At 49.6% G+C, this 16,426-nt stretch overlaps 1 protein-coding gene and 2 long non-coding RNA genes across 11 annotated transcripts in view; 2 read left to right on the forward strand and 1 right to left on the reverse strand.

The window, feature by feature from the left end:
• Nucleotides 1-637: 637 nt before the first annotated feature.
• On the forward strand, nucleotides 638-4,044 carry LOC143793480 (uncharacterized). 6 transcript variants are annotated; one of them, XR_013220137.1, is made up of 7 exons: nucleotides 638-719; nucleotides 763-953; nucleotides 1,295-1,442; nucleotides 2,470-2,559; nucleotides 3,119-3,201; nucleotides 3,780-3,826; nucleotides 3,870-3,916. It is a non-coding gene; the product is annotated as an uncharacterized LOC143793480 (long non-coding RNA). The 6 variants fall into 6 exon arrangements; XR_013220138.1 differs by lacking the exons at nucleotides 3,119-3,201; nucleotides 3,870-3,916 and adding an exon at nucleotides 3,996-4,044; XR_013220139.1 differs by lacking the exons at nucleotides 3,780-3,826; nucleotides 3,870-3,916 and having other exon boundaries at nucleotides 3,162-3,248.
• A 1,695-nt stretch (nucleotides 4,045-5,739) lies between these two features.
• LOC143793481 (uncharacterized) lies at nucleotides 5,740-7,134 on the forward strand. The gene is made up of 6 exons (XR_013220141.1): nucleotides 5,740-5,879; nucleotides 5,923-6,051; nucleotides 6,396-6,438; nucleotides 6,654-6,739; nucleotides 6,783-6,868; nucleotides 7,038-7,134. It is a non-coding gene; the product is annotated as an uncharacterized LOC143793481 (long non-coding RNA).
• The window catches only part of DQX1 (DEAQ-box RNA dependent ATPase 1), a 108,862-nt gene continuing 98,311 nt past the window's right edge, over nucleotides 5,876-16,426 (reverse strand). For 3 of the 4 annotated variants that reach the window (XM_077280478.1, XM_077280477.1, XM_077280480.1), the window contains exons 9-12: nucleotides 10,025-10,147; nucleotides 9,649-9,833; nucleotides 9,382-9,563; nucleotides 5,876-8,964 (exon numbers count right to left, since the gene is read on the reverse strand). In XM_077280478.1, the coding sequence (XP_077136593.1) occupies nucleotides 8,802-8,964; nucleotides 9,382-9,563; nucleotides 9,649-9,833; nucleotides 10,025-10,147 (653 nt within the window). In that variant the 3' untranslated portion in view covers nucleotides 5,876-8,801. The remainder of the gene's footprint in view (nucleotides 8,965-9,381; nucleotides 9,564-9,648; nucleotides 9,834-10,024; nucleotides 10,148-16,426) is intronic. The other variant, XR_013220134.1, reaches the window with a different exon arrangement.

Below are 16,426 nucleotides of genomic sequence, written 5' to 3' on the forward strand. Positions count from 1 at the left end.
ATCAGTGGTCCCACCATTACTGTACGTAGGCCCACCATTACTGTGCACAGATCAGTGGTCCCACCATCACTGTAGTTAGACCCACCATCACTGTACATATACCCACCATTAGTGTGCACAGATCAGTGGTCCCACCATCACTGCACGTAGGCCCACCATTAGTGTGCACAGATGAATGATCCAACCATCGCTGTACGTAGGCCATGTGCACACAACTGTCATTACTGTACATTTGTAAAGGACACAAAGACAATGATAAAAAAAATCAGGCTTAAAAATATCTTAAAATCTTCCAAATTTATAAAAACCTATAAATAATTTTATCACGGTTTCATAATTCAAGTGAAATCCAATGTCTCCCAAAAACATCAGGATAGAAGTACGATAAGACGCAGAGCTGGAATCCATCACACCGATTCCTGCCGAGTGCCAAATTATACAGAACATCGAAGACTTTATGTGACACGATCGGGCGCGGATTAATACATTATAGCATCATAGAATCTGATCTACAACTACGTTACACACTGAACCCCACAGGATCATAGATGAAGCAGGCGCCTGCGTATTGCCAGGATCGCATCAGTCTCAATCCTTACTCTCGAGAGAATTGGGACCGCGGCCTGTAGCGTCCGGAAACTGCAGTTCTCCAAGGCTCAGAGGGTGAGAAAAGTGCACCCAGGATTTCAGTAAATCTTCCTTACTGCACACGGAACGAGGTCTTCTCCTCCTCATCCATCTCATCACTGCACACAGAACGAGGTCTTCTCCTCCTCATCCATCTCATCACTGCACACAGGACAAGGTCTTCTCCTCCTCATCCATCTCCGACGTCTTTTATTCCTCATACATCTCATTACTGCACACAGAATGAGGTCTTCTCCTCGTCATCCATCTCATCACTGCACACAGATCATTTTCCTCATCCATCTCATCACTGCACACAGAACAAGGTCTTCTCCTCCTCATCCATCTCATCACTGCACACAGAACAAGGTCTTCTCCTCCTCATCTATCTCATCACTGCATACAGAACAAGGTCTTCTCCTCATCATTCATCTCATCACTGCATACAGAACAAGGTCTTCTCCTCATCATTCATCTCATCACTGCATACAGAACAAGGTCTTCTCCTCATTCATCTCATCACTGCATACAGAACAAGGTCTTCTCCTCCTCATTCATCTCATCACTGCATACAGAACAAGGTCTTCTCCTCATCATTCATCTCATCACTGCATACAGAACAAGGTCTTCTCCTCATCATTCATCTCATCACTGCACACAGGACAAGGTCTTCTCCTCCTCATCCATCTCCGACGTCTTTTATTCCTCATACATCTCATTACTGCACACAGAATGAGGTCTTCTCCTCGTCATCCATCTCATCACTGCACACAGATCATTTTCCTCATCCATCTCATCACTGCACACAGAACAAGGTCTTCTCCTCCTCATCCATCTCATCACTGCACACAGAACAAGGTCTTCTCCTCCTCATCTATCTCATCACTGCATACAGAACAAGGTCTTCTCCTCATCATTCATCTCATCACTGCATACAGAACAAGGTCTTCTCCTCATCATTCATCTCATCACTGCATACAGAACAAGGTCTTCTCCTCATTCATCTCATCACTGCATACAGAACAAGGTCTTCTCCTCCTCATTCATCTCATCACTGCATACAGAACAAGGTCTTCTCCTCATCATTCATCTCATCACTGCATACAGAACAAGGTCTTCTCCTCATCATTCATCTCATCACTGCATACAGAACAAGGTCTTCTCCTCCTCATTCATCTCATCACTGCATACAGAACAAGGTCTTCTCCTCATCATTCATCTCATCACTGCATACAGAACAAGGTCTTCTCCTCCTCATTCATCTCATCACTGCATACAGAACAAGGTCTTCTCCTCATCATCCTTCTCATCACTGCATACAGAACAAGGTCTTCTCCTCTTCCCTCATCCATCTCACCACTGCATACAGAACAAGGTCTTCTCATCATTCATCTCATCACTGCATACAGACCAAGGTCTTCTCCTCATCATTCATCTCATCACTGCATACAGACCAAGGTCTTCTCCTCCTCATTCATCTCATCACTGCATACAGAACAAGGTCTTCTCCTCCTCATTCATCTCATCACTGCATACAGAACAAGGTCTTCTCCTCATCATTCATCTCATCACTGCATACAGAACAAGGTCTTCTCCTCATCATTCATCTCATCACTGCATACAGAACAAGGTCTTCTCCTCATTCATCTCATCACTGCATACAGAACAAGGTCTTCTCCTCATCATTCATCTCATCACTGCATACAGAACAAGGTATTCTCCTCCTCATTCATCTCATCACTGCATACAGAACAAGGTCTTCTCCTCATCATTCATCTCATCACTGCATACAGAACAAGGTCTTCTCCTCCTCATTCATCTCATCACTGCATACAGAACAAGGTCTTCTAACTCCTCACCATTTAGTCAATGCACAAAGAATGAGGTCTTCTCCTCTTCCCTCATCCATCTCATCACTGCATACAGAACAAGGTCTTCTCCTCATCATTCATCTCATCACTGCATACAGAACAAGGTCTTCTCCTCATCATTCATCTCATCACTGCATACAGAACAAGGTCTTCTCCTCATCATTCATCTCATCACTGAAGACAGAACAAGGTCTTCTCCTCATCATTCATCTCATCACTGCACACAGAACAAGGTCTTCTCCTCATCATTCATCTCATCACTGCATACAGAACAAGGTCTTCTCCTCCTCATTCATCTCATCACTGCATACAGAACAAGGTCTTCTCCTCATCATTCATCTCATCACTGCATACAGAACAAGGTCTTCTCCTCCTCATTCATCTCATCACTGCATACAGAACAAGGTCTTCTCCTCATCATTCATCTCATCACTGAAGACAGAACAAGGTCTTCTCCTCATCATTCATCTCACCACTGCATACAGAACAAGGTCTTCTCCTCATCATTCATCTCATCACTGCATACAGAACAAGGTCTTCTCCTCATCATTCATCTCATCACTGCATACAGAACAAGGTCTTCTCCTCATCATTCATCTCATCACTGAAGACAGAACAAGGTCTTCTCCTCATCATTCATCTCATCACTGCACACAGAACAAGGTCTTCTCATCATTCATCTCATCACTGCATACAGAACAAGGTCTTCTCCTCCTCATTCATCTCATCACTGCATACAGAACAAGGTCTTCTCCTCATCATTCATCTCACCACTGCATACAGAACAAGGTCTTCTCCTCCTCATTCATCTCATCACTGCATACAGAACAAGGTCTTCTGCTCATCATTCATCTCATCACTGCATACAGAACAAGGTCTTCTCCTCATCATTCATCTCATCACTGCATACAGAACAAGGTCTTCTCCTCCTCATTCATCTCGTCACTGAAGACAGAACAAGGTCTTCTCCTCATCATTCATCTCTCCACTGCACATAGAACAAGGTCTTCTCCTCATCATTCATCTCATCACTGCATACAGAACAAGGTCTTCTCCTCATCATTCATCTCATCACTGCATACAGAACAAGGTCTTCTCCTCATCATTCATCTCATCACTGCATACAGAACAAGGTCTTCTCCTCCTCATCCATCTCCGACGTCTTTTATTCCTCATACATCTCATTACTGCACACAGATCATTTTCCTCATCCATCTCATCACTGCACACAGAACAAGGTCTTCTAACTCCTCACCATTTAGTCAATGCACAAAGAATGAGGTCTTCTCCTCTTCCCTCATCCATCTCATCACTGCATACAGAACAAGGTCTTCTCCTCATCATTCATCTCATCACTGCACACAGAACAAGGTCTTCTCATCATTCATCTCATCACTGCATACAGAACAAGGTCTTCTCCTCATCATTCATCTCATCACTGCATACAGAACAAGATCTTCTCCTCCTCATTCATCTCATCACTGCACACAGAACAAGGTCTTCTCATCATTCATCTCATCACTGCATACAGAACAAGGTCTTCTCCTCATCATTCATCTCATCACTGCATACAGAACAAGGTCTTCTCCTCATCATTCATCTCATCACTGCATACAGAACAAGGTCTTCTCCTCATCATTCATCTCATCACTGCACACAGAACAAGGTCTTCTCATCATTCATCTCATCACTGCATACAGAACAAGGTCTTCTCATCATTCATCTCATCACTGCATACAGAACAAGGTCTTCTCCTCCTCATTCATCTCATCACTGCATACAGAACAAGGTCTTCTAACTCCTCACCATTTAGTCAATGCACAAAGAATGAGGTCTTCTCCTCTTCCCTCATCCATCTCATCACTGCATACAGAACAAGGTCTTCTCCTCATCATTCATCTCATCACTGCACACAGAACAAGGTCTTCTTCTCATCATTCATCTCATCACTGCATACAGAACAAGGTCTTCTCCTCATCATTCATCTCATCACTGCATACAGAACAAGGTCTTCTCCTCCTCATTCATCTCATCACTGCATACAGAACAAGGTCTTCTCCTCATCATTCATCTCATCACTGCATACAGAACAAGGTCTTCTCCTCCTCATTCATCTCATCACTGCATACAGAACAAGGTCTTCTCCTCATCATTCATCTCATCACTGAAGACAGAACAAGGTCTTCTCCTCATCATTCATCTCACCACTGCATACAGAACAAGGTCTTCTCCTCATCATTCATCTCATCACTGCATACAGAACAAGGTCTTCTCCTCATCATTCATCTCATCACTGCATACAGAACAAGGTCTTCTCCTCATCATTCATCTCATCACTGCATACAGAACAAGGTCTTCTCCTCATCATTCATCTCATCACTGAAGACAGAACAAGGTCTTCTCCTCATCATTCATCTCATCACTGCACACAGAACAAGGTCTTCTCATCATTCATCTCATCACTGCATACAGAACAAAATCTTCTCCTCCTCATTCATCTCATCACTGCATACAGAAAAAGGTCTTCTCCTCCTCATTCATCTCATCACTGCATACAGAACAAGGTCTTCTCCTCATCATTCATCTCATCACTGCATACAGAACAAGGTCTTCTCCTCATCATTCATCTCATCACTGCACACAGAACAAGGTCTTCTCCTCATCATCCATCTCATCACTGCATACAGAACAAGGTCTTCTCCTCATCATTCATCTCACCACTGCATACAGAACAAGGTCTTCTCCTCATCATTCATCTCATCACTGCATACAGAACAAGGTCTTCTCCTCATCATTCATCTCATCACTGCATACAGAACAAGGTCTTCTCCTCATCATTCATCTCATCACTGCATACAGAACAAGGTCTTCTCCTCATCATTCATCTCATCACTGCATACAGAACAAGGTCTTCTCCTCATCATTCATCTCATCACTGCATACAGAACAAGGTCTTCTCCTCATCATTCATCTCATCACTGCATACAGAACAAGGTCTTCTCCTCATCATTCATCTCATCACTGCATACAGAACAAGGTCTTCTCCTCATCATTCATCTCATCACTGCATACAGAACAAGGTCTTCTCCTCATCATTCATCTCATCACTGCATACAGAACAAGGTCTTCTCCTCATCATTCATCTCACCACTGCATACAGAACAAGGTCTTCTCCTACTCATTCATCTCATCACTGCATACAGAACAAGGTCTTCTCCTCATCATTCATCTCATCACTGCATACAGAACAAGGTCTTCTCCTTATCATTCATCTCATCACTGCATACAGAACAAGGTCTTCTCCTCCTCATTCATCTCATCACTGCATACAGAACAAGGTCTTCTCCTCATCATTCATCTCACCACTGCATACAGAACAAGGTCTTCTCCTCCTCATTCATCTCATCACTGCATACAGAACAAGGTCTTCTCCTCATCATTCATCTCATCACTGAAGACAGAACAAGGTCTTCTCCTCATCATTCATCTCACCACTGCATACAGAACAAGGTCTTCTCCTCATCATTCATCTCATCACTGCATACAGAACAAGGTCTTCTCCTACTCATTCATCTCATCACTGCATACAGAACAAGGTCTTCTCCTCATCATTCATCTCACCACTGCATACAGAACAAGGTCTTCTCCTACTCATTCATCTCATCACTGCATACAGAACAAGGTCTTCTCCTCATCATTCATCTCATCACTGCATACAGAACAAGGTCTTCTCCTCATCATTCATCTCATCACTGCATACAGAACAAGGTCTTCTCCTCCTCATTCATCTCATCACTGCATACAGAACAAGGTCTTCTCCTCATCATTCATCTCATCACTGCATACAGAACAAGGTCTTCTCCTCCTCATTCATCTCATCACTGCATACAGAACAAGGTCTTCTCCTCATCATTCATCTCATCACTGAAGACAGAACAAGGTCTTCTCCTCATCATTCATCTCACCACTGCATACAGAACAAGGTCTTCTCCTCATCATTCATCTCATCACTGCATACAGAACAAGGTCTTCTCCTCATCATTCATCTCATCACTGCATACAGAACAAGGTCTTCTCCTCATCATTCATCTCACCACTGCATACAGAACAAGGTCTTCTCCTCATCATTCATCTCATCACTGCATACAGAACAAGGTCTTCTCCTCATCATTCATCTCATCACTGAAGACAGAACAAGGTCTTCTCCTCATCATTCATCTCACCACTGCATACAGAACAAGGTCTTCTCCTCATCATTCATCTCATCACTGCATACAGAACAAGGTCTTCTCCTCATCATTCATCTCATCACTGCATACAGAACAAGGTCTTCTCCTCATCATTCATCTCATCACTGAAGACAGAACAAGGTCTTCTCCTCATCATTCATCTCATCACTGCACACAGAACAAGGTCTTCTCATCATTCATCTCATCACTGCATACAGAACAAGGTCTTCTCCTCCTCATTCATCTCATCACTGCATACAGAACAAGGTCTTCTCCTCATCATTCATCTCATCACTGCATACAGAACAAGGTCTTCTCCTCATCATTCATCTCACCACTGCATACAGAACAAGGTCTTCTCCTCCTCATTCATCTCATCACTGCACACAGAACAAGGTCTTCTCCTCCTCATTCATCTCATCACTGCATACAGAACAAGGTCTTCTCCTCCTCATTCATCTCATCACTGCATACAGAACAAGGTCTTCTCCTCATCATTCATCTCATCACTGCATACAGAACAAGGTCTTCTCCTCATCATTCATCTCATCACTGCATACAGAACAAGGTCTTCTCCTCATCATTCATCTCATCACTGCATACAGAACAAGGTCTTCTCCTCATCATTCATCTCATAACTGCACACAGAACAAGGTCTTCTCCTCATCATCCATCTCATCACTGCATACAGAACAAGGTCTTCTCCTCATCATTCATCTCATCACTGCATACAGAACAAGGTCTTCTCCTCATCATTCATCTCATCACTGCATACAGAACAAGGTCTTCTCCTCATCATTCATCTCATCACTGCATACAGAACAAGGTCTTCTCCTCATCATTCATCTCATCACTGAAGACAGAACAAGGTCTTCTCCTCATCATTCATCTCACCACTGCATACAGAACAAGGTCTTCTCCTCATCATTCATCTCATCACTGCATACAGAACAAGGTCTTCTCCTCATCATTCATCTCATCACTGCATACAGAACAAGGTCTTCTCCTCATCATTCATCTCATCACTGCATACAGAACAAGGTCTTCTCCTCATCATTCATCTCATCACTGCATACAGAACAAGGTCTTCTCCTCATCATTCATCTCACCACTGCATACAGAACAAGGTCTTCTCCTACTCATTCATCTCATCACTGCATACAGAACAAGGTCTTCTCCTCATCATTCATCTCATCACTGCATACAGAACAAGGTCTTCTCCTCATCATTCATCTCATCACTGCATACAGAACAAGGTCTTCTCCTCATCATTCATCTCATCACTGCATACAGAACAAGGTCTTCTCCTCATCATTCATCTCATCACTGCATACAGAACAAGGTCTTCTCCTCCTCATTCATCTCATCACTGCATACAGAACAAGGTCTTCTCCTCATCATTCATCTCGTCACTGAAGACAGAACAAGGTCTTCTCCTCATCATTCATCTCATGACTGCATACAGAACAAGGTCTTCTCCTCATCATTCATCTCGTCACTGCATACAGAACAAGGTCTTCTCCTCATCATTCATCTCATCACTGCATACAGAACAAGATCTTCTCCTCATCATTCATCTCATGACTGCATACAGAACAAGGTCTTCTCCTCATCATTCATCTCATCACTGCATACAGAACAAGGTCTTCTCCTCCTCATTCATCTCGTCACTGAAGACAGAACAAGGTCTTCTCCTCATCATTCATCTCTCCACTGCACATAGAACAAGGTCTTCTCCTCATCATTCATCTCATCACTGCATACAGAACAAGGTCTTCTCCTCATCATTCATCTCATCACTGCATACAGAACAAGGTCTTCTCCTCATCATTCATCTCTCCACTGCACATAGAACAAGGTCATCTCCTCCTCATCCATCTCTCCACTGCACATAGAACAAGGTCTTCTCTTCCATCTCTTCACTGCACAAGGTCTTCACTCCCTTCTCCTCCTCACTGCAGGCAGCACGATTCCTTCTCCTCCTCATCCATCTCATCACTGCACAGAGAACACGGTCTTCTCCTCATCATCCATCTGGTCACTGCAGAAGGTCTTCAGTCCCTTCTCCTCCTCCTCATTGTAAGCAGCAGGATTCCTTCTCCTCCTCCTCCTCTTGCTCTCTCTGTGTAGTAAACAGGGTGTGGTCTTGCAGTTGATCTCGCAGATCCATCAATAGATCACGGCTCTCGCTTCGTGGGAGATTACTCAAGTAATACTGTGGAGCAAACTCCACCAACCTGCAAGAAGAAAGAAAGATGAGATGAAGAGCTCTCACACTTAAGACCTCAGCATCCGTCCTCCACATCCCATCATGGCGCAGACCCCATCATCTTTCCTCCGCTTTATGTCATTCAAAATGTAGCTCATAGTGCAGTAGAAGGATTGGGGAGAGGGGGGTGTCACAAGCTTCCAGCTAATGAACGCTGTCTGAAGGATAAACATGTTGGTCAGGCTTAGACAGCTGGTCATTTGGCACTGGCTGCTCATGGGAGGGACAGTTGTAGAGGGAGGAGCGTATAATACAGTATCAGTCCACGAGAAGCTCAATGGCCGACCCTCCAGGACAAGTAGCCAATAAAACCGAGACTTGGGTAACAAGAGGGTGGAGGATAAGATGAGGAGACTAGGAAGACGAGGAATTCTGTGGCACTCACATCTCAGGGAGTACTTCTGTGGCTACACTGATGCAGTTGTCCTGAGAGATGCTGAAGTCGTGGTACAAGACCCATGCTGGTGGGGGGCTCCGGCCATGATATACAGATGAGGGGTGCAGGGTGGCCACGTGTTTGTGAGACAACATCACATAGTTTCCCTGTCCGTCCACGTCCCGAGCCACCTGGTGGAATCACAAGATTTAATGATAGGCCTACTTGAAGACTTCTCCTCGAGGACAAGAAAAGAGATATTTAGCATAGTCTCACCTTCAGGAAACCTCCGGACAGCAGGGCCCTGGTGACATTCAGAATACAGTCCTCATCAGGGAACGCCGGGGCCGAGACCGGGAGTTCAATCCTCTGCATCAGGTCCAGGAGTTCTGCCCGCAGTAGGTCAGCTTGGCGCAAAGAGTCAAGGCAAAGAGCAGCATCGGTGCAGCCATCGTCCCCGTCTGTGAGCACAAGAGGGGCCTCTGCTCAAGTACAGGCACATAATAAAGGGCATATAATAACAGGCAGAGCCAGCTGTCATGGAGGCCGTCAGTAAGGAGGACGACAGCTCCAATGATCAACATGTGCGGCTATAGGCTGAACTCAACAGGCTCAGCTCTACCTTCAACACTAACATCATGAGGGCACTCACGCTCTTTGTAGTGGTTATAGACCGCGATCAGCGTCATGTGATCACCTTCAGGTCGCTGCAGATCACGGCGAGAAGTCAGCACAGATGCATTGTGGGGAGAGGGCAGATAACAGCGGGGGGCAACTGGGGCAGAAATGGAGACAAAAGGTGGGAGCAAGATAAAAAGCAGAGAAGTGTACCAGCCAACTCTCACCATACATGATGCCCATCATGTCCGCGGTGCCCGCAAGTCAATATCCCGCATCTGCACACCATCTGACTCCTCCCACTTTGTAACTCCTCCCATCATCCCTGTGCCACACCCACTAGATATAACCCCACCCCAATTATCCAAAAAGCCACTCCCACCCAGTATCACCCCTCCCTCACTGACACCCCTTATTGATCTACGCCAATCCCCTCTAAATAGTTCCCATACACAATGGCAGCCCCACTGCTCAACACACTATCTACAGCCCCCCAACACACACGCTCTACAGCCCCCCAACACACACGCTCTCTACAGCCCCCCAACACACACGCTCTACAGCCCCCCAACACACACGCTCTCTACAGCCCCCCAACACACACGCTCTACAGCCCCCCCAACACACACGCTGTCTACAGCCCCCCAACACACACGCTCTACAGCCCCAACACACACGCTCTCTACAGCCCCCCAACACACACGCTGTCTACAGCCCCCCAACACACATGCTCTACAGCCCCCCCAACACACACACATGCTCTACAGCCCCCCAACACACACGCTGTCTACAGCCCCCCAACACACACATGCTCTACAGCCCCCCAACACACACGCTGTCTACAGCCCCCCAACACACACGCTCTACAGCCCCCCAACACACACGCTGTCTACAGCCCCCCAACACACACATGCTCTACAGCCCCCCAACACACACGCTGTCTACAGCCCCCCAACACACATGCTCTACAGCCCCCCAACACACACGCTGTCTACAGCCCCCCAACACACGCTCTACAGCCCCCCCAACACACACGCTGTCTACAGCCCCCCAACACACATGCTCTACAGCCCCCCAACACACACGCTGTCTACAGCCCCCCAACACACACGCTCTACAGCCCCCCAACACACACGCTGTCTACAGCCCCCCAACACACATGCTCTACAGCCCCCCCAACACACACACATGCTCTACAGCCCCCCAACACACACGCTGTCTACAGCCCCCCAACACACACATGCTCGACAGCCCCCCAACACACACGCTGTCTACAGCCCCCCAACACACACGCTGTCTACAGCCCCCCAACACACAGGCTATCTACAGCCCCCCCAACACACACACATTGCTCTACAGCCCCCCAACACACACGCTGTCTACAGCCCCCCAACACACACGCTGTCTACAGCCCCCCAACACACACGCTCTCTACAGCCCCCCAACACACACGCTGTCTACAGCCCCCCAACACACACGCTCTCTACAGCCCCCAACACGTTCTCTACAGCCCCCCAACACACACACTCTCTACAGCCCCCCAACACACACGCTGTCTACAGCCCCCCAACACACAGGCTCTACAGCCCCCCCAACACACACACATGCTCTACAGCCCCCCAACACACACGCTGTCTACAGCCCCCCAACACACACGCTGTCTACAGCCCCCCAACACACAGGGTATCTACAGCCCCCCAACACACACGCTCTACAGCCCCCCAACAAACACGCTCTCTACAGCCCCCCAACACACACGCTGTCTACAGCCCCCCAACACACACGCTCTACAGCCCCCCAACAAACACGCTATCTACAGCCCCCCAACACACATGCTCTACAGCCCCCAACACACAAGCTCTACATCCCCCAACACACAAGCTCTACAGCCCCCCAACACACACGCTCTACAGCCCCAACACACACGCTCTCTACAGCCCCCAACACGTTCTCTACAGCCCCCCAACACACACTCTCTACAGCCCCCCAACACACACGCTGTCTACAGCCCCCCAACACACAGGCTATCTACAGCCCCCCAACACACACGCTCTCTACAGCCCCCCAACACACACGCTGTCTACAGCCCCCCAACACACACGCTCTACAGCCCCCCAACACATACGCTCTACAGCCCCCAACCCGTTCTCTACAGCCCCCCAACACACACACGCCCTACAGCCCCCCCAACACACACGCTGTCTACAGCCCCAACACACAGGCTATCTACAGCCCCCCAACACACGCTCTCTACAGCCCCCCCAACACACAAGCTCTACAGCCCCCCAACACACACGCTCTACAGCCCCAACACACACGCTCTCTACAGCCCCCAACACGTTCTCTACAGCCCCCCAACACACACTCTCTACAGCCCCCCAACACACACGCTGTCTACAGCCCAACACACAGGCTATCTACAGCCCCCCAACACACACGCTCTCTACAGCCCCCCAACACACACGCTCTACAGCCCCCCAAAACACACGCTCTACAGCCCCCAACACGTTCTCTACAGCCCCCCAACACACACACGCTCTACAGCCCCCCAACACACACGCTGTCTACAGCCCCAACACACAGGCTATCTACAGCCCCCCAACACACACGCTCTCTACAGCCCCCCAACACACACGCTCTACAGCCCTTCAACACACACGCTCTACAGCCCCAATACACACGCTCTCTACAGCCCCCCAACACGTTCTCTACAGCCCCAACACACACACTCTCTACAGCCCCCCAACACACACGCTCTCTACAGCCCCAACACACAGGCTATCTACAGCCCCCCAACACACACGCTGTCTACAGCCCCCCAACACACAGGCTATCTACAGCCCCCTCAACACACACACATTGCTCTACAGCCCCCCAACACACACGCTGTCTACAGCCCCCCAACACACACGCTGTCTACAGCCCCCCAACACACACGCTCTCTACAGCCCCCCAACACACACGCTGTCTACAGCCCCCCAACACACACGCTCTCTACAGCCCCCAACACGTTCTCTACAGCCCCCCAACACACACACTCTCTACAGCCCCCCAACACACACGCTGTCTACAGCCCCCCAACACACAGGCTATCTACAGCCCCCCAACACACACGCTGTCTACAGCCCCCCAACACACACGCTGTGTACAGCCCCCCAACACACACACTCTACAGCCCCCCAACACACATGCTCTCTACAGCCCCCCAACACACACGCTCTACAGCCCCCCAACACAAACGCTGTCTACAGCCCCCCAACACACATGCTCTACAGCCCCCCCAACACACACACATGCTCTACAGCCCCCCAACACACACGCTGTCTACAGCCCCCCAACACACACGCTATCTACAGCCCCCCAACACACACGCTGTCTACAGCCCCCCAACACACAGGGTATCTACAGCCCCCCAACACACACGCTCTCTACAGCCCCCCAACACACACGCTCTCTACAGCCCCCCAACACACACACTCTACAGCCCCCCAAAACACACGCTCTACAGCCCCCAACACGTTCTCTACAGCCCCCCAACACACACACGCTCTACAGCCCCCCAACACACACGCTGTCTACAGCCCCAACACACAGGCTATCTACAGCCCCCCAACACACACGCTCTCTACAGCCCCCCAACACACACGCTCTACAGCCCTTCAACACACACGCTCTACAGCCCCAATACACACGCTCTCTACAGCCCCCCAACACGTTCTCTACAGCCCCAACACACACACTCTACAGCCCCCCAACACACACGCTCTCTACAGCCCCAACACACACGCTCTCTACAGCCCCCCAACACGTTCTCTACAGCCCCCAACACACACACACTACAGCCCCCCAACACACACGCTCTCTACAGCCCCCCAACACACACGCTGTCTACAGCCCCCCAACACACACGCTCTCTACAGCCCCCAACACGTTCTCTACAGCCCCCCAACACACACACTCTCTACAGCCCCCCAACACACACGCTGTCTACAGCCCCCCAACACACAGGCTATCTACAGCCCCCCAACACACACGCTGTCTACAGCCCCCCAACACACACGCTGTGTACAGCCCCCCAACACACACACTCTACAGCCCCCCAACACACATGCTCTCTACAGCCCCCCAACACACACGCTCTACAGCCCCCCAACACAAACGCTGTCTACAGCCCCCCAACACACATGCTCTACAGCCCCCCCAACACACACACATGCTCTACAGCCCCCCAACACACACGCTGTCTACAGCCCCCCAACACACACGCTATCTACAGCCCCCCAACACACACGCTGTCTACAGCCCCCCAACACACAGGGTATCTACAGCCCCCCAACACACACGCTCTCTACAGCCCCCCAACACACATGCTCTCTACAGCCCCCCAACACACACACTCTACAGCCCCCCAAAACACACGCTCTACAGCCCCCCAACACACACACGCTCTACAGCCCCCCAACACACACGCTGTCTACAGCCCCAACACACAGGCTATCTACAGCCCCCCAACACACACGCTCTCTACAGCCCCCCAACACACACGCTCTACAGCCCTTCAACACACACGCTCTACAGCCCCAATACACACGCTCTCTACAGCCCCCCAACACGTTCTCTACAGCCCCAACACACACACTCTCTACAGCCCCCCAACACACACGCTCTCTACAGCCCCAACACACACGCTCTCTACAGCCCCCCAACACGTTCTCTACAGCCCCCAACACACACACACTACAGCCCCCCAACACACACGCTATCTACAGCCCCAACACACACACGCTCTACAGCCCCCCAACACACACACACTCTACAGCCCCCCAACACACACGCTGTCTACAGCCCCCCAACACACACGCTATCTACAGCCCCAACACACACACACTCTACAGCCCCCCAACACACACACGCTCTACAGCCACAACACACACGCTGTCTACAGCCCCCCAACACACACGCTGTCTACAGCCCCCAACACATGCTGTCTACAGCCCCCAACACACGCTGTCTACAGCCCCCCAAACACACACGTTCTCTACAGCCCCCCCAACACGTTCTCTACAGCCCCCCAACACACACACACTACAGCCCCCCACACACACGCTGTCTACAGCCCCCAATACACATGCTGTCTACAGCCCCCCACACACGTTCTCTACAGCCCAACAGACACGCTGTCTACAGCCCCCCAACACACACGCTGTCTACACCCCCCAATACACACGCTGTCTACAGCCCCCCACACACGTTCTCTACAGCCCCCCAACAGACATGCTGTCTACAGCCCCCCAACACACACGCTGTCTACAGCCCCAACACACACGTTCTCTACAGCCCCCCAACACACACACACTACAGCCTCCCAACTCACACGCTGTCTACAGCCCCCCACACACGTTCTCTACAGCCCCCCAACAGACACGCTGTCTACAGCCCCCAACAGACACTGTCTACAGCCCCCCAAACACACACGTTCTCTACAGCCCCCCAACACGTTCTCTACAGCCCCCCAACACACACACACTACAGCCCCCCAACACACACGCTGTCTACAGCCCCCAATACACACGCTGTCTACAGCCCCCCACACATGTTCTCTACAGCCCCCCAACACACACACACTACAGCCCCCCAACTCACACGCTGTCTACAGCCCCCCACACATGTTCTCTACAGCCCCCCAACAGACACGCTGTCTACAGCCCCAACACACACGTTCTCTACAGCCCCAACACACACGTTCTCTACAGCCCCCCAACAAAACACACACTCTACAGCCCCCCAACACACATACACTCTCTACAGCCCCCCAACACGTTCTCTACAGCCCCCAACACACACGTTCTCTACGGCCCCCCCAACACACACACATGCTCTCTACAGCCCTCCCACACATATGCTTTCTACTACAACCCCCCCACATGCTTCTATTATCCCCCACAGATGCTATTCTACAACCCCCCACACACTCATGCTCTTCTACAAACCCTCACATACGCTTTCTCTTCTACAACCCCACTGCATAAGCTCCTCTACAAACCCCCACACAAATGCTCTCTTCTACAACCCCTAACACACGCTCTCTGTACCAAACCCCAAGACATGCTCTCTTCTAAATCCTCCACACAAATATTCTGTTCTACAACCCCCCACACATGCTCTCTTCTACAACCCCCCACACATGCTCTCTTCTACAACCCCCCACACATGCTCTCTTCTACAACCCCCCACACATGCTCTCTTCTACAACCCCCCACACATGCTCTTTTCTACAACCCCCCACACATGCTCTCTTCTACAACCCCCCACACATGCTCTCTTCTACAACCCCCCACACATGCTCTCTTCTACAACCCCCCACACATGCTCTTTTCTACAACCCCCCACACATGCTCTCTTCTACAACCCCCCACACATGCTCTCTTCTACAACC

Source organism: Ranitomeya variabilis, chromosome 1, assembly GCF_051348905.1.
Source record: "Ranitomeya variabilis isolate aRanVar5 chromosome 1, aRanVar5.hap1, whole genome shotgun sequence".
NCBI lineage: Eukaryota > Metazoa > Chordata > Amphibia > Anura > Dendrobatidae > Ranitomeya > Ranitomeya variabilis.